We start from the raw sequence: 19,178 nt of genomic DNA on the forward strand, positions 1-19,178 counted from the left end.
CTACAATGAACATTTACAGCTCTTTTGTTTCGTTCATCCACTGGGCATTGTCTGCGAGAGCACTCTTCTAGTCTTTTTCAGTCTGCCTACTTGGCCTCCCACATACACACAGACATAGCCTGTGTGTGTAGTGATCAAAGCTCTCGCACATACCACACTGATGGAGAGCAGATGCAGGGAGGGGACTTGCTTTGCTGAATCTGCGCTGGCGTAATGCGACTGCAAAAATCTGAGCTTGGTCATGAGGGAGGAGGAGCCAAATGTTACTAGGCGCTCATGATAGCCATAGGCCTACCATGGCCAAACTCCATTGCGTAATTGAGTGTGAGCAATGGTGACAGGATAACATACTGTTTGGATGGCCTTATTTGTCATGTTTTTCAAAGGTCATGAGTCAGTGACACGTCAAGTAAAATCCCTTACCCCGTACACAGTCGGTATGAGCAAAGAAGCACAACCTGAATTCTATTTGGAGGGCACCACGGGATGTTCAAACGTCAACGAAGATCCAGAGGCGCCAGCTCGAGAGCTTTCCAGAAAGGCAAAAGACAGATCTGCAATCAGCTGACTGCAGCATGACTGTGGTGGAATGTAAGGAATGTGCTGATCCCATGTTGCATGTGCCCCTGGCTGCCCACCCGGGCTAATCAACACAACAGTACTGTTGTTGGATTTTATTTTTTAAAGGTCTCGATTCTTTAGGTAGTGGAGTGCAAAAGAGAAATGAAAACATTCCAAAGAAAAAGCCCTATACGCTTCAAATGTGGAATACCCATTACTGCACTATGTCCTGATGTCTTCTTGTACACACACAATTTACACTATGATGTACAGTGACTAACTTATGCTGTACAGTGACTCACTAATTGTACCTCGTTAGGATTTTCTGCCCTACACAACTGAACACACTTCATGTAGCTACTGTATTAATGTACTAAACTTTCAAGGTTTTCTGACATTCGGGCAGCATGGTGGATCAACAATTAGTAAGTCAGCCTCTTGGTCTAGACATCCAAGTCAGGTCAAGCCGAGGGTGGGTTTAAGGTTTTCTCAAGATGCTTCTGCTTCTTCCCACGTACCCCCCAAAAATACATTTAGTAAGTCAAACTGTCCACAGGTGTGAATAAAAATGGTTGTTGTTTGTTTGTATACTGTGCTTGCAAATAGCTAGGGACAAGTGATGTGTGTTCCCTGCGTTTTCCCTTGAAGTCAGCTGGTAAAATTATCTATCAGCATAGGCATTCTCATGTAGTCTTTCCAACACGGAAAATGAAACAAATTTTTAAACTTGGCTCAAATTTGACTTACAAAAACTCTTTATTTTACAGTTATATGTCACAGTATAATAGCTACTACCAAGTTATTAAACTTTTAAAATGATTTCATGGAAACGTGGTGACCCCTTGTGGCAGGCTTTGACGATGTGCAGCGCGAGAAAAGCACCTAAACACTGCGCATAATCAAGCATCCCTTTTATTAACATCAGCTGTTACAAAAAAAGTCTTCAGTGTTAATGAACTTAGCCAACAATATAGCAAGTATTGGTTACTGACATGGGACACTCTTGCTCAAGCCCTTCCAGAAGAATTAAAATCTGTACACTGTTGACCTTGTCTTTAATTCCCATGTTTGTCTCCTGCATCACACTAACACTCATGCAGTGACAGATACACTTCTCTATCTTCCACCAAATGAGTACACTCAAACTGAGGTGCATTTATGTATTCCTAGGCGTCGGATACACAGCCAGTGGGGAAGAAAACAGATCAATGTGACATAACTCAGTACATTAAAACAATACATAATTTTTAATTTAAGAAAAAACAGACTTGACAAAAAACTTGCTTAGTTGTTGGTGTTCATTTTACCAGTGCCCTGTTGACATGTAACTAATGCAGTATTCGAACAGACTAGATTTAAACAATAGATTGAGTTGATAGTGCTTGATGGAAGAAGATTATGATAAAAAATTAAGTTGTGCTGCAGCTGTAGAGGAATGTGGTGGGAGTGGAGTTGTGGTGAAAGTGGAGTGTTTGGTATCAACAGTAAAACTCAGCCTGTTCCCTTGTTTTGACAGTTGATGTGACATGGTAGTGACGTCTTTGTAGAGTGCTCCCAATAGCTGCATTTCCATCTTTCCTCTGCATGCTATACCTTCAGCACATCTCTGTCAACATCCTGCGAAAAAGTCCAAACGTACATTTAAAGTCAGCACACTAACCATGTCATATACAAATTCATTAAGACAATGAAATGGGTCTTACTGCATCCTTGGTGAGTTGTCGACTGACACCTCGTAGCAGATGCTGCAACTCCCAGACTGTTTGGTTAAGTCCTGCAGTCACCTTTTCATTTCTGTCAAGCTCTTCCTGATGGACACACATAAGTGGTGGTTAAGACTTCAGACCGCAATCACTAGATAGTAAGTTTCTAAAATCGATTGCCAAATTTGTTGAACAACTGGGAATTTTCAGGAAATACAAGATAGGCTTCCAATGTTGCTCAAAACCATTTTGCATGATAACAAGCAAGACACCAGTATTATCATGTAATCCTCACAGGATTAATGCATAAATTGTTTTTTTTCTTTGGCTTTTTTTTTTTATAACAGACCCATTTTTAAGGGGTCGCTCATGCACTTCTTGAGACAACTGTGACAATGTCTAACATTTTGTTCATGTTTTATTACAGTTAACTTCTTTTTAGACTTGGATGACGTGTTAAAGTGAAACAGGTGATGCCCATTGTTCACCTTCACATTATACTTTCGTAGTCAAACTTATTTTTATACCAAATATCATCCGTTAAATTACCTGTTAAGAAATTCAACATAATGAGTAAAAAAATGACTAACACTTTGTTTCCAAGTATCTACAGAAATCAACAACTTACTCTCTGTGAGGACAAACTGCTGTTCTCTATCAGGCTATCAGAATTGTCTGTCACCTTGGCAAGCTCCCCTTGGATCAGGTCCAAAGCTTGCTGTGCCTGCATTACAAAAAAGATCCTAATGTCAACGAAAACGCCAGCAGTTTAATATCATCCATAATGCAAGTCAGACTTTCTAAATACTTACCTTATAGAGATCACCTGCAACCTGCTGCCTCTCATTCTCTTCAGCCTCCAGTTTGGATAGGGTCTTTGTGAGCTGAGTTTTTAGCTATACAAAAACACTCATTTTGTTACCAACGTAATGGTTCCCATGTCATAAAAATCATTAACATGTTGTTGTAGCTGCACTGACAATGACTTGTAGTACAATCAAATAACCATGTTACAATGCTTACATTAGAAAACGAGGTTATGAATTAAGATTGCCGCATTCACTTGTAAGCCTGTTATGACCACTACCAGAACTAAATGTGGTTAAAATTACATGACTCATGTGCTAGTTCTTTGTATAGTAAACAGTATCATGGTTTGAATGAAAGCAACCCCTAATGACGGCAATAGGCGAGAGGAAGGTGCAGCCTAAAAGGCTAAAGTAAAAACAGAATGAAGCAGAAGAACCCAGACCAGTATAAGACCAGACACCTTGACTGCTTTACAAGGGAAGTTAGTTTTGTATAGGGTAATTATGAGTCACCATTCATAGCCCCCCCCCCTTTTGATACAAAGTGACTTTTAGGTCTCTTCCATAGAAAGCAGGACCAAATGCTGACCGAATCGAATAGAATCATGCAGGTTCATTAAGATAGTGAGGTTATGAATGACCACCTAAGGAACCCATCCTCAATGCGACAGGGAAAGGTTTTCAGAAGGATCTCCAGCTAGCTGGGCAAGTAACTCTTACCAAATTCAGTTCCTCATTCTGCCTGATGGCTTCTGTATATGAGCCATCAAGTCTGGTCTGCAATTCAGTCAGCAGATCTTTGAGCTGAAATTAAGTTTAAGAGGATGTGTTTATTGGGACCTAAAAAGAGTCCAGACAGTGCAACCTCGAAAGGCACCTACAACAGATTGTGGTGCACTGAGGACATACTGGATCGTATTCAATGTGAAACTGTCAAACGGGTCTCTAAACTTAGTCTGGTAGGGCAGTGCAAAAATACTTAAGACATGAGAAGTTAAGAGGTTTCAAATATCAGCCAGGGACAAATTAACCACGTATCCCATCAACATGACACCAAACCACTGCTCATCCTTTACTAATCAAATGTCAGCTGTGACCCTAACTGCTGCTTTTTTGCTTACCTCTCGAACCTCTGTCACATATGTGGCACTCTCGCGTTCTGCCCGCTCCAACTCGGACTCCAACTGCTGCTTTTCTCTTCTCAACTGGCGATGAAAAAATATTTTAAGAACTACGCCATCAAGAACAAAGTTTTGACAGCGCTTCAAAAATACTGACATTTTCAAACTCCGCTCCATCACTTAGTCTCTCAATCTCCTGCTCCAGAGTTAGTACTTTTTGGCTCATCTAAGGTAAAAGAGAAAAATAATATTAACACATGTCAAATTAAATTTTTGGTACCACTTTGTTGTGAAATAATTTGAAACTGAATTTGAAACTGATGTTACAACACAAACTAAAACTTACTCCCACAAAGTCTACTTTGGTTAACAACGACAACAAATTGTGCACTTTGACACTGATGTATCTTGACCCCACTGTTAATTTTTAATTTCTTTGGCTGTAGCTCTCAGCTCTTTGGTTCGCCATTAATACTATGCGTCCATGTTTTCTCCAAATTTTAATCCACTTTGCAGTCATATCCAAGGTGATTGCCTTCAGTCCATGAACCTTTTAATTTCTGAATAATGTGCAACTGTTGTAGCGTAAGGATTAGCAAGATTTTGAGATGGTATTACAGCTTCAACAGTTTATTTTTAACTCCTGAGAGGACTCCTTTGCTTTCTACGGTCCAAGTTCAGTGCAGTCCACCATGTCACCCAACAGAATTTTGACTATGTTTCACTTTTTTAAATAGGCAGACTGACAGATTTTAGAAGTTGGAAGACATCAGTGATTCCAAAAGAGGACACGTTAGTGCAAAATGTCTCTATGGTTAAATAATGTATCTTTTTTTTTTAGTAGTACCATCATTTTATCCATGCTGATTTCATTTTTATTGAACAACCTGGGTTATGTCTGATTTTCACTGATTAATTTTCAATAATTTCAAAATTCTGTTTTAACAATTGTATCTTTCTTTCACTCACAGAGGTACGCAGCCAATTTTGTTTGTGTGTCTGCAATATTTGAAAGTCAACGCATACCTCATTCAGTTCAACCTGCGATTGCTCCACCTTCCCCTTCCATCTCGATTCTTCCTGCTCCACACTGCTCTGGAGTTGTTGCAGGATACCCTCCTGTGATAGCAGAAGTAATGGTTGAGTAATCTAGCAGTGACAAGAGTAAAACACTAAAGTATTAATTTACCGTATCTGCCAAAACTTTTTTGTACGTCTCACAGTCGACTTGTAGAATCCTTTGCGCTTCCTCAGCTTCTTTTAGCTTCTCAGAAAGTTCCTGTCAGAGGGACATTGTGACTCATTCTGTAATAGCTCAATATGACCGTTCTGTTGAACATTTACCTCTGAACCCCCTAATTCACTGGTGGATTGGGCAGTTGAACTCTCTTGAGCATTTTTCTCAAAACTGCGGAGCCATTCCTGATGATTCTAAATCAATGAAGGAACAGTTTGTCACAATAGGAGGCGGTGGTGTTGATAAGATTGATGTAATTAAGGTCCATACTTGTTCGTTGGGCAGAGGCACATGGGGCAAAAGTCTGTGCAGAAAGTTGCGACACTCAGCTTCAGCCAACGCGAGGGCCGCCTGGTTGTCCTACAAAGTCATTAAAGGAGAGATAGAAAAGGACAGAAAAATAATTGTTTTGCGCAAAGCGAATCTTTTATCTCACAATCGTACACATCCATTTGTTGTATTTACACCATTGGAAGAATACAAATGAAATACTTTGCAAGTATTAGCTCATTTGGAAATGGATAAACTTTGAACTCTATTGTTTCATCCGTCAAAATACGTTTGAATTCGAAGCTTGGATTTATTTTTCTTACGGAAAGCAACATCATGGAAAGAAATAAAATCCATGGCATTTCCTCAGTAAATATTTGATACCCCATGTTTATCAGAGTCACTACGAAAGTAAAAAGAAATGCATCCAAGAAGTTGGCATATCTGTTGAGTGTATTCACTTGTTTGTTGCTGTTGGAACTTTCAACTAAGAGCATTCAGCATCCAAAGTTAAATAGTGAAGAGCAGCCCCTCTCTTCAGTTTGAAGCAACTCCTCTGCAGTTCCCAGAAAACATACATATTTATGTCAGATGCAAAAGTGGCATAAAATTGAATTTGATGTCAATGTGACATCACACAAGACCTTAATTCAGCCTAGATGCTGGGTGTGTACTGCACATATGCATTTATTAAGGTAGTGAAGGAACAGCTGCAGAGTTGGTGGTTCAGCACTTGCCCTTCCTTGTTGCGAGGGGGTGGTTGCAAAAATATGCACACATTACTCAATCTCAAAATAGAATAGCTATCTACTAGCCCACACTGTCTTCTGTAAGAGAGCTACAACCGTACTTTCTGAACAGGACAAATCTAAAGAGATCCAAGAGAAAATACAATTCTGTCTTTAAGATGAAAATTTACATCACCTGTCAGTTAGGGTTTGTTATTGGTATAGAATTGGCATAATGGTAATCACAGTGGAAATGTTGACAGGACAGATGTAAGAACATGCTAGTTATGAGAAAGGACAAATACACGAGCAGGCAACACAATTATGTCTGCACAATCATGAGCTTTGCACAAAATTATTAGATTTGATGTTTTGTTGAAGTTCACAGGCAAAATCTGACAATCTAAAAGTAATTAATTTAAGATGAATAGCACAGCTTCACAACTCGTCATAGAGCCAATAGGCAACTGGAGGCCAAGCATAACATGAGGGGAATAAGGCAAGCTAAATGAGAATGCAGTTTTGTTATGGTTGGTGGGAAACGTCTCACGCGATTGATCATGGCAGATAAAAAAGCAATTTGGGGGATGCATCAGATTGGAGCTACAGAGTGAAGTAGACTGAGATCGATGTCGAACCTTGACAGCTTTGCCGAGTAATCCTTGAAGCATGGACTCGGTGGCTGACAGAGCTTCCATTGCACTCCAGTTTTTCTCCCGGAGCTCCTGTTTTGGTCAGTTCCAAAGAGATACTACGTTCAGTTTGGCCTCAGGGAAAATCCATTCAGTGAGCTTCAAATGGATACAGGGGCATAATGGATGCTTTTCTGAATTTAGCCGGGAATATAACAATTTCAGCTGTGCTCCTATCTGGAGCTGGGGCCATCACACTAGTGGGTGAAATTAAAACTTATGATGCCCAGTACACTGAATTCAGCTGGTTTAGGGAGGATATCATACTTCAGGGGAAAAAAAAAAAAAAAAAATCAGAACTCTGAATCAGCCCTCATTGGTAGTCCTAGTCAATAACGCACATAAGAGTAGGCCAGAAGTGCTGTTATGCAATCTTATACTGTTAAGCAATCTACACTGATGAATGCCATTGCACTGGTGTAAAGACAACCAAAAACGGATTGCAGTTTACAAAAAAGAAGCAAGCAAAACAACACAGGGGGATAGTGGACAGCAGGGGGTGATGGCAATGTACAGTGTGCCACTCCACAGTAGGGGTGTGTGCAAGAAACCACATCTCAAAAATCTCTTTTTGTACTTCTCTATGCAAGTAAACCTACATTGTTCTTCTTTCTGTGAAGCTCCAGAGATCCCTTCACCTCACACAACTCACTCTGCAGCTCTCTAACTTGCTTCTCCTTCTCGGACAACCTGTAAGGCATAACGAACAGCCATGTTTTAGCATTACACACTAATGCATTGCATTAAGTTTAAAAACTGATGGCAGCATGAAACCCAACTCACGCTGTTAGGAGCTCTGGGCTTGGTGCAGCACTAACAGTCCGCTGAAAGGAAGAACTGAGTTCAAAGACTAAGCTTGTGTTTTTCTAATTCATCACAGAAATCTGTTAGACTCACTCACCTGTTGATGTACAATTTCCATCTTCTGCCTGAGCTCAGCCTGTAGGTTCTGGATCTCCTGCTCTTTCACAGCAAGGCTGTGGATGAGAAGATCATTTCTGTAGTGGAACGATTAGCAAGAATGTGGATGACATTGTATGTGGAAAAGTTTTCTTACTGAGCCTGGAGTACTTGGAGCTGGTTAGATAATCTGTTGAGCTCTTCTGATGGATCCTTCTGTCTCAGTTGCTCCATCTTTACCTGCAGAGCAGCAACCTGTTGCTCCAGAGCCTGTGAGATGAAAATGGCTTCAGAAAAGAACCCTATTCGAAAAAAGGGCTGTCACTTACTAATCATTTTATACTCAATTATCCTACTATTTATTCCACCAATATAAATTCTTACTTTTTTTTAATTTACTTTTACTATTTTTTGTCGTTTTTATTTGTTTAAGATTAAGAGGATCCCCAAACGGAGTATTTCACAACGGAAGGCGACTGAGCCACTTTCTGAAACTAGCACTTGTGCAGTTAACATGGAAAATTATTTTTTTTTCATTTATTTCAACCAACAATTTTTTTTCACCAGGCCCTTGAAAATATAGTAACGGATCAAATAAAAATTCACACCTCAACCATCTGTGCTTTGGCTGAGTATCTGTCTTGTGCTGTCTGCAGACTGCCCTCTGTTGATTTCAGCTTCAAATCCCTCTCTTGGATCCTATAAAACATAATTAAACCTACAAATGACATGTGTTTTTTTGGCGCACCATCATGGATCAGCAGACCTGTTGCTTATTAACTACTAAAAAAAAAAAAAAAAAAACGGTCTATCACATAATTTCGAATAGATTCAATATCCATTCATTGATCTATCCATTATCCATTGACCACCACTCATCTGAGGAGAGCACCTTCAAACAAGGAAGCCCAGACTTTCCTCTCCCCAGTCACTTCATCCATCCTCGGGAGATCCTCAAGCGTTCCCAGGCCAGCCGAGAGACATAGTAGTCTCTCCAGCGTGTCCAGAGCCTCCTACCAGTGGCACATGCCCGGAACTAGGAGGGCATCTTAACCAGATCCCCGAATCTCATCAACTGGCTCCTGTTTCTGGGGAGGATAAGCGACTCGACTATAAGACCTTTCTAGATGGCCGAGCTTCTTACTCTCGCTAAGAGAGAGCACGGACACCCAATGAAAGAAACCCATTTCAGCTGGTGGTATCCAGGACCTCGTTCTTTTGGTCACAGCCCAACGTAGGTCAACCAATAAAACAAGGGCTTCCTATGGGCTCAGCTTCTTCTTTACCCCAACAGACCAGTACAGAGTCCACAACATAGTGGATGCTGCACTGATGCACTGTTGATCTGATGTGCCGTTCTGCACTCACTCATGAACAACTCCTTCACTTGGGACACAACCTCATGCCAGACCCGAGGAAGGGCACTTTACGCTATTCTGACTGAGGACCATGGTCTCAGATTTGAATGTGCTAATCTTCATCCCAACGGCTTTACACTTAGCTGCGAAACACTCCAGTAGTAGTAGAGCTCATGGCCTAAAGAAGCTAACAGTACCACATAGTAATAATACACAACAATTACCATATTTTTCTTGTTATAAATTTCACTGGAGTATAAGCTGCATTTTTGGGGGCATTTTTTTTTTGGGGTGGGGGGGAACTTCATTGTACAAAAGAACAAGAACAACAACAGAATAGCTAAGAAACACACCAGTAGTAGTAGAGATCATGGCCTAAAGAAGCTAACAGTACCACATGTGTAATACACAACAATTACCATGTTTTTCCTGCTATAAATTTCACTGGAGTAAAAGCTGCATTTTTTTGGGGCATGTTATAGAAAAATGCCAGCATTAGACCCCCCCCCCCAAAAAAAAAAAAAGTGCTTCTATTATAACGTGTTTCTATTTCAAAGAGTTAAACAGTTCTCACTTGAAAAACCACATTACACAAATTACATCTTACTTGTTATGCAGTTCTTGCAAAACTGACTCTGATGATACCTGCAAATAAGGAGATAAACATTACCTGATCAGAAAAAGGGGAGGAAAATGGGAGTAACAAGGCAAACTAATGACAATATTCCTGTTTTTTCTGTAATATTAAAAAGTATGTCTTGTAATTTTATTGGGGTAATCCCCCTCGTTCAGTATGTCCAATCTTCTTACCTGATCAGCGACCTTTCCTTGAATGTCCACCAATCTTTGCTTTAGCACCTCATTGTCCTGTCTTACAGCCTGAATTAGGAATAATAAATAATGACCAAGCATTCCATGAAACACAACAACTCACTCATGTTGATGTCTACTGAATGTCATTTTTTTTAGGAGCAACGAAAGTGGCACCTTTAGTTGCTCCTCCTTGTTGGCCACTTCGATCAGCCCTTTTTCCAGTAGGCTCTCTACAGTTTTTATATTCTCCTCTTTTTCCAGGAAACTGAATAAAAAAAAGAAGTGTTTTATTTAAAAGCATATCTATGAAATTATCATTAGGCTACAAACCACTAATAACTTCAGACTTTTGTTTTCTATGGGTAGATTTTGATTTGTACACACCTTCTCTGTCTCTGCTCAAAAGCCAGCAGCGAAGCTGTCTGTATAGAAGGAATAACAGCCCCCCAAAAAAAGTGTCAAAACACAGGAACAGTCACAAAGATAATTTAGCTACGTACCTGATCAACAATCTGTGCCCGCAGATTTTGAATGTCTGCCTTCATCGAGATGTTGTCATTGTGCAAAGCCTGCGGAAAAAGTATGAAATTGATTGACCAATGACAAATGAAAGAGAAAAGTTTGTCTATTTGCTGCTATACCTGCAAGTTTGTTTCTCTGCTGGCGCCGCTGCTCCGTTCAGCATTCAAAGAATCCTCCAAGCTCTTTCTCTGCAACTCCTTGTCAGCCAGTCTGGATGACATGGATTAAGTATGTGAAAATATGATCCTGCATTGAAGAAAAGCACTGAATCAAACCACTACATCTAAGTAAATATGATCAAAATGGTCTCACAGCTTCTGTAGTTCCTCAATGTGGGAGATATGGCTGGCCTAAATAAGGAAAAGACAATAATGTCATTAGCCTAATTACACTCTCAGCTGTATGAGCGGGTACATACTGACGAACAAAAGTACCAGAGGACCTATACCTGTGTTGAAATCTGGGCATGCAGGTTTTCATTTTGTGCTTGCAGTGATTCCTTTTGGGCCTGAAGACATTTGTTTTCATTCATGAGCTCCTGTTGAAGACACTGCTATGAAATGCCAATAAGTGGATGTGCATGGCCCCGTATAATAAATATGGGGGAACACAATACTAGACAATAAATCATCTTTCCCTTTAGCACAACTGTCATTTCATAGGTTCAATCAGCTTGAGCAGACTCAAAATCATTCATTTTTAAAGAAAATATTGAGTGCCTCACCTGAGCACGAGCCTGCATGGATTCATCGGGTATGCTGTGCTGGGACACCTCCAGCAGCTCCATCACTCTTTGCTCCAGTCTCTCCTTGGACACTATAGCTTCAGTCAAGCTGCTGTGGAGGGTCTGAAGCTCTTTATTCTTAATGTTCATCTCATTCTCTGCTGACAACAGCTGATTGTGTAGTTCTGCGCTCACCACACAAATCACATTGGTTTCATTATTAAATGTGGAAAAAAAAAAAAAAAAAAAAAAAAAACTTTCGGGGGAGTGTATACTATGCCACTGTGTTGCCTAATCACCTTGGTTTGACGCCTGAAGTTTTTCTTGCTCAGCATTGAGACTATGAAGGAAGTTTTGCAATTCCTCCCAGCGTCGCTTGGCATCTTGTAGTTGGGCCTGAAGGTTAAAAAGAAAAAAAAAAACAACAAAAAAAAACATTCCATTATGTTTTTATCCAGTGATGAAAATAATTCTGGACTTTCTTAGACAGTGAAGGTAGCGCAGTGGTGAAGGTAGCGCACAACCTTTGACTACAGTCAATATAAATAAGGAATGACTAATCTAATGTCAAACAGGATGTTGGTGTTATTACAAGGACAAAAGCCTCCAACATCACAGCGTCCAAAGGCAACACAAGCCTCCCTCCAAGTGTTCTGGTTCCCATAACCCACCCCTGCACTTCCACTCCTCCCATTCCCTTGGCAGTAGAGCCACACCCATCAAAGATATGCAAAGCTGGGCGGTATGCTGAGAAGCGTTGTTCTTTTGTGTGACAGAGTTGGGGGATAAAAATAATAAATAATAATAAAAAAAAAAGGTACATCAGGTTCAGCATACCTCCAACTGAGACACATTCTGCTTGTAGCTTACGTCCATCGACGTCCTCTGGTGCTCTTCCTGCTGAAGCTTGGCGTTATTGTCTGCCAACTCTTTCAGTAGCGCTGCATAATCAGAACGCAGTTTGTTCATCTCGGCGGTATTCCTGTCGCAACACAAGCGCACATGCATAAATTATCTTCATGGTCAAAACCAGTCCAAGTATGGAGGGATGTTGTAAAACAATCGATTAGTAGGGATGTTGTGATGTCATGCTTGAAGAGTTGAATTACTCTGATACAGCACTCACTTGCTCTCCATCTGGTTGGTGGCTGTGCTGACTGCATCCCGCAGGATGCCATTCTCCTGCTGTAGTCGTGTGATCTGACTCTCAAGCTGCTCCGTGACCTTCTGAAACTGCACACAGTGAAACAAAGGTTACAATGTTTAAAATTTACATCTGCACTACAATCTCAATCTACAAAACACACAGTAGGGTTTTTTTTACATTTTGTAAACTCAAAAAAGATGAATGATACTGCAGTGATAGTATGATAAACTTAAAGGAATAGATCAGTGTATTAGTTCAACGGATGCATCACACAGCCACCTTGATCTTCATGGCCTGGAGCTCCTGGAAGCTTCCTTGTGCTTTTGTCCGCATGTTTCCCATTTCTTTCTCCATTGCTGAACACTGCTCTCGCAGCAAGGCTTCCATCCGGCCCGACTTCTGCTTTGAAACCTGTAACTCCTAAAGCAGAGTGGCAGGGTGGTGAGAAATTTAAAAGTCCCGGTTTCAAATTAAGATCCACAAAATTAGTTGGTTCATTGTTTCATTTATTGCATTATTCATGGCTTAAAAAAATAAGATGTTGTCAGGACAGACATTTGATTTTGACATTTTCAAATGCTGTTTGCACAGTGTGGCCTTGATATGTTTGTGAACTAAGTGTTTCTTTTCCCATGGTGCCTGTGTGGTTTTATTTGTATTATTTTTTTAACCCAATGTCATTGTAGAAAATGTGTCTTAATAGTTTAATAGTAATTTGTTTTTAATAGTGACACTTATTACAGGAGGGGAAATTATCATCTGCACTCTTATTTTAAATGCAGGGCAAAATGTTATGTTTTCATTTCATCGCTAATCACCAGATTAGTAGTAATGTGCTGCATTAACCCCCTTACATCTCCTCATGTAACTTTTGGGATAAATTGTACTCTTGCAGAAAGGTTTTGATGTAACAAATGTTACTTTTACTTGAGTATAAAAGGTAACATAAATTTAGTTCTACTATATTGTGCTGCAATTTGTTTGCTTTAATTTTTATTTATTTTATTGCTTGCACAATCTTTTTTTTTATGATAGATGATCTAAAAAAAACTGGAACAAGGGGTAATGAACCTGGCTGAGTTGTTTGACTTTATCCTTTGCAATAGATGCCTCCTCTTGAAGGGTGGTAAGGAGACGCACTTGTTCCTGAGCAGCCGGATCAGATTTAGCAGCAGACTGGTTATGGAAGACGGCACAAAAAGCAACATTGTCAGATTTGCCTCTCATTTTTCCAAATTTTGTAATTAATTCTCTCACTTTGTGCCAGGCATCTACTGCGCTTGGGCTTTTCTCCCGGAGAACAGTAATTAAATTGAAAGTCTCAGCTTCTGAGAGGGTGATCGAGGACAGACCAAAGAGTAGATCCTTGAGCTTCACCTCCTTGTTCTCTGCAGATCCATTAGATATTAAAAATTAGCAATATTTTTTGTGAGTTTGTGAAGTCTGTTTTGCCTGCTCTGACCTTTGTCTGTCTCTTTCTTTTGTTTCTTTCCTTTCAAAGGTACAACATTATTGTGGGTGGCCTGGTGGTTGGTGGAAGCTGCTGAGTCAGTCAGAATATGGGACTCCTCAACTGAAATGGAAGGAGGGAGAAAAAAAAATAACTATGACATTTTGACTCAATTGGAGTATTCACAAGAAAAAAAAATTACTCATGAGAAATCTACCGTCTATACCAGGCTCAATCTTCTGTTTTTTGTTGCCCTTCTTTCCACTAGGAACACTTGTAGAGGTGTTGGAGAGAACATTGGTTTCGACCACAAGTGGAGCTTCCTTCTTAATTGGTGCCTGCTCTACTTTCATGAGCTCTGGTTTCTGATCATTCACTGCAAAGAGAGAACAGACTTAAAGATATACACACACACACACATATATACATATATATATATATATATATATATATATATATATATATATATATATATATATATACACATATATATACATACATATATACATATATCATTTGAATTAAATCACAACATGATTATCCGTTAAATAAAATACAGATTAATCTAAAGCCTTTTCTGGATTTCTGTGTTGCAATATATTAATTGGGGGCACAGGCGTATCATAAATTAACAACATTTCTGTTGCTGATGCACCTTTGACCAATCCTTGTTCCCATACAATGACCACAATTATTTTATATTTTCAAATATTTTCTGCTTCTATTTGAAATGTCTTTCATGGCAACCAACCTGTCTCCAACTTTTGCTTCTTCTTCTCCTTCTTCTTAGAAGCCTGCGGGGGGGTCTGAGCCACAGCAAGCGTCTGGGTAACTTGAACCTGTATCTCAGGTTGTGGAGAAGGTGGTCTGGGCTGCTTGTTGGAAACTGAAGGTGGCTCTACTTTGTTGCCCATCAGTTTGGAGCTGTTGACTTCTGTGTCCCCGGGTGGTGGAGATGTTCCTACAGCAGCGGCTGTTGCCACTGTGGCGGCAGCAGCCTTTGCGGCTTTTTTCTCCTTTTTCTTTCTCTCCCTCAAACCATCAGAAACCTCCATTGATGCTGAAACTGGCACACAGGTAGAAGATGCTGGTGGAACTGCTGCAACCACTTGTGGAACTGCTGCAACCACTGGTTCCTCAACCAACTCCGGAGTAGAGCTGTGACCACCATTAGCTGTCTCAAATTCCACCTGATCCTCTTCAGATTCCCCTCCACCACCTCCTCCTCCACCTGCTATGCTTGCACTCTCCTTCTTCTTACTCTTCTTCTTTTCATTCTTTTTACGGACATCTGGCTTGAATGGCGGTAACTTGAGGTCACGTTTCTGTCGGGCCAGCACCTCATCATAAGAAGTTTCCTTTGTGAAGAGCATGAAGAAGAGGAAGAGGAGGGCAACAACCAGTAATGGAACCAGGATGAGCAGATATTGGGAGTCGTAAATATCTACAGCCATTCTGCAGAAAAAGGGAGAAAGGTGCAAGAAAACTAGAATGAGATTCATAAAAATCAAATGTGATAAGTGAAACTTCAAAGGTTCAAAGTTGTTTAAGCTTATGCGTTTGTCCTTGTTCATGAAGCATGATGTACCGTGACCTGAGCACCACCACTCTCCCACACTTCTAAGAAACGGATTCAGATCAATGTAACACATAGGTCTCAAACTCCAGTCCTTGAGAGTCTGCATGTTTTTGATGCTGCTCTCTTAAACACATCTGATTCAAATGATGACAAACTGATCCTTTGAATCAGATGTGTTTTGAGACAGATGTATCAAAACAGGAATGAGTCTTTGTGTATCTGTAGTATTAATGTATTTTAGTACATGAAAAACTTTTATAACATGTTTAACTTTAGATAAACAGATGCCACTTCTACTGTACAACGGGTGTAATAAGACACATCATTAACACCCAATGTAAACAACTGTTTTTCCCCTTTCAAAACAAAAATATGGTGGCATCAGATTGGGGTGTGGCACTAAATGGTTTATGTGGGCAAAAACCTAGCAATTATTTAGTGCACGTGCGACTAGTTTTGAAGCCATTTATAGCAGAAATGCAGTAATAATACATACATATGAGGAAATAGAACTAGAAGCTTTGTGAAAACCTGTTCCACATAAAGGTCACCGTCAAAAATAGTTCATCTTTAAACAATCCGGGACCAAAGTTAGACAACTGATAGAGAAAACAATATATTTAAACGAAATGGAAATCCAGGCAAACAAATGGTAAAGGATGTTCACAATCTGACGTGTCGAGGGGGTAATGAGTCTTCATATGCAAAATCACCCTTGACCCGGACATAGAAAACGACCCTGGAAGACAAAGCCCTATCATGCTGTTGGCTCTCCGGAATCTCACAACTTTTCTGAAAAAGCCTCCTGACTTGGAAAATGTGCCGTGTATATAAGAAAAAGAACATGGACCACACACACAATAAATACCTTAGAATGACTCCAATTCAACAATATATACAGGGAGACCTCTGAAGCATGCACTTAAAGGAACACATTTTGTTTTTGGCCATGATATTAATTTAAATGAGATCTCAGTTAAGCAACAATCAGAATATTAGACTCACTCTGTGCCTTTCGCAGGTTGTACAAATTTAAGATTGAGATCTCAGTTAAGCAACAATCAGAATATTAGACTCGCTCCGTGCCTTTCGCAGGTTGCACAAATTTAAGATTGAACAGCATCAACAACCGGTCTTAAAGTAGGTAAGTTTAAGACAAGGAAATAATAGTAATATTAGCCTTTGAAGTTCACTATTTAAACACCCGAAAATGGAATCAAACTAACAATATGCAAATGATGCATAATTACAGCACTTAACATCCGAATATAACACCGGTTGAAATCGCTTTGTTTTAGGGACTGTATGTCTCATGCAACTGGAAGCTTTGTGACTACTTAGAACTTAGAAAAAGTTGATTTCAAAGCCGTTGCAATGGCAAGCATTCAACAGACCATTAAAAGAAATCTGCTACGTGCCAAAGTGCAACTGATGATGATATGTTATGGGATGCAAATATTAACAGACTAGCCTACCTTTGGGCCGATAAGAACGGCTTCCAAGAGTAAATAATAGCCATTGAAACTAATTATGAACGAAAAAATGTTCTATGGGAAAAGGGCTTTGCAGAAAGTGCCAACAATTGAGTAAACTATTATGGGTAAGAGTCAAGATGACACTAAGGTACCTCTAGGACGTCTTCGTTTCTAATCCCTCATTTTACATTTTTAATAAATTAACTGCAAACAGACAAAAATGATGTTTTCTTGCTGACAGGGTGGATATTTTTTTCACACTTTTTTTAGCTCTGTTTTGCCATGACTTCCGCACTCTTCCTGTCAATCGGCAATATGGTCCATACCCCTTCCAGTTTGCCTTAATTGCAATTTGTTCCGGCTTTTGGTCAAGTGTTTCCTGAAATTTGAATGTGTTTCACCTTTTGCTAATTTGTTTAGTGAAATGTTAATTTGTTTTGTCTTTTCTTAAAATGTTTTGGGAATATTTTGTTTTTTTTTATTTGTATTGCACTTCAGGACCATATACTTCATTGAAAAATATTAAATTAACAAGCTGGCTGTAATGTTTATACTGCATTGCTACTGCACTGTGGCAGTGTGGTCAGATAAATATGAAAATATGCTTAACCCTTGTGGGGAACTTGGGACAATCCTTTAATCTTTAAATCAAAGCCATGTCACAACAAAGGAAAAGTACTGAAAGACACGGGGGAGCTGAAATTTCACTCATTTGCATGGTGACAGCATGTCTAAGTTAATTTAGTTATCACACTACCAGAAGTGTGCAATCCCTGCACAAGTGTGTGTGTGTGTGTTTGTTTGGGGGGGGGGGGGGGAGAGAGAGAGAGAGAGAGAGAGAGAGAGAGAGAGAGAGAGAGAGAGAGAGAGAGAGGGGGGGGGGGGGTGAGAGAGAGATTCCCCCAGTAATCGATGGACTAGTCGAGTCCAATAATGTTTCGTTTCTAACAACCCTTGTCCCTGGTGCCCCAAATTAGATGCGACTCAGATTTCTTTCCACGCGCTCACTTGCATCATCTCGTCATGTATCTAAAAATATGACGTTCTCAGGAAATGGCTAGTGGTGGCCATGCGTGCGATTCGACCTTAAGTGATAAGTGAGTCCGCAGCTCTTCCACTACAGGCTAGGGCTGCTAATAGACACCAAGTGATGCAATCCCGCAAGCTTACTTCTGCCAAGCAGGTCGAGACAGGTACCGCTGCAAAGTGATCCGCGAAGGCCAGAGGGAGCGCTCAAGCCAAGACTCGGCGATTCGATCGAACAAAGTAGTTCGACGTCCATTGGCCCACTTTTTAAAGCTCACACGCGAGGAGTGCAGTGTTAAAGCTCAGCTCGCCGAAGCGATGGAAGCTAACGTGCTAGCCTCAAGACTAGATGGCTTACAGCCTTACACATTATGGACTCAGTCTTTAGCTGTCAAAGTGACCGAAAAGGCGTTGACAGCAAATGAGAAGAAATTCTTATTAGCCGAACAGGAGGCGTGGGCATCAGGCTCGTCTCGGCTGTTGACCCAGCCTCCTCCTCCTCTCCTGAAATGTCTGACCCGGTGTGCTACTCCCTTCTGCCGCTTCAGTGTTGAGGGCCGTTCCCAGGCCTAAGTAACTATCTTGTCGCAGCCAAGTCGCAAAACGCGGCCCACGGGAAATGAAATAAATACGTCAATACAAAATAATTCTCCCAAACTTACCTGTGATCTGACAGGCTGTTGCCCGTATAGTGAAACTGCGTTGTTCTTGGTGGACTCAAGTACCCTCCTCCTCACTTCTCAGGGCAGGCTGGCTCGCTCTGATGCGCCCACTACACCACTGTCTTCCGTTCACTGGGCAGGGCAAACTATTAAGGGTACGCTTGTTTTTCATCACGAAACACAGCGGCTGCACCGAAGGGCATACATAAACATTGTCAACTGACACAACCGATCCGCCAGGGCACCTCGTAGCTTCAATCGTGCGAACAACAAAAGTAAAAAGGAGGGGCTACATGATGTCGTCACGGCTTCATTATGATGTCCATGTCAAAGTGATAAAAAAAGCCTTTTGCAGTTCTTTGCCAAAAAAATAAAATACCAACAGTGGATTATTTTATGTG

The 19,178-nt window shown here is 40.5% G+C and overlaps 1 protein-coding gene across 4 annotated transcripts; it reads right to left on the reverse strand.

Annotated features, from left to right (window-relative positions):
- Window positions 1-1,455: 1,455 nt before the first annotated feature.
- ktn1 (kinectin 1) lies at window positions 1,456-19,017 on the reverse strand. Of its 4 annotated transcripts, none has more exons than XM_088433104.1 (36): window positions 18,778-19,017; window positions 14,787-15,490; window positions 14,262-14,411; window positions 14,048-14,158; window positions 13,843-13,973; window positions 13,657-13,761; window positions 12,865-13,005; window positions 12,565-12,671; window positions 12,276-12,420; window positions 11,738-11,834; window positions 11,439-11,623; window positions 11,163-11,252; window positions 11,027-11,064; window positions 10,834-10,924; window positions 10,693-10,761; window positions 10,577-10,614; window positions 10,367-10,457; window positions 10,190-10,258; window positions 9,987-10,024; window positions 8,630-8,720; window positions 8,179-8,291; window positions 8,023-8,098; window positions 7,905-7,945; window positions 7,721-7,811; window positions 7,068-7,154; window positions 5,702-5,791; window positions 5,539-5,625; window positions 5,384-5,473; window positions 5,221-5,313; window positions 4,352-4,420; window positions 4,195-4,278; window positions 3,794-3,877; window positions 3,077-3,160; window positions 2,893-2,988; window positions 2,265-2,369; window positions 1,456-2,178 (listed from the first exon to the last, which is right to left on the reverse strand). In XM_088433104.1, the coding sequence occupies exons 2-36, from the start codon at window positions 15,487-15,489 to the stop codon at window positions 2,149-2,151; spliced, it is 3,810 nt and encodes a 1,269-aa protein (XP_088289230.1). In that variant the 5' UTR covers window position 15,490; window positions 18,778-19,017; the 3' UTR covers window positions 1,456-2,148. The 4 variants fall into 4 exon arrangements, with proteins under 4 accessions (XP_088289230.1, XP_088289229.1, XP_088289232.1 ...); XM_088433103.1 differs by having other exon boundaries at window positions 14,253-14,411; XM_088433106.1 differs by lacking the exon at window positions 7,068-7,154 and having other exon boundaries at window positions 14,253-14,411; window positions 18,778-19,016.
- Window positions 19,018-19,178: the final 161 nt, after the last annotated feature.

This window comes from Hippichthys cyanospilos, chromosome 14 (assembly GCF_059441005.1).
Source record: "Hippichthys cyanospilos isolate Australia breed blue-spotted pipefish chromosome 14, RoL_Hcya_1.0, whole genome shotgun sequence".
Classification (NCBI taxonomy): domain Eukaryota; kingdom Metazoa; phylum Chordata; class Actinopteri; order Syngnathiformes; family Syngnathidae; genus Hippichthys; species Hippichthys cyanospilos.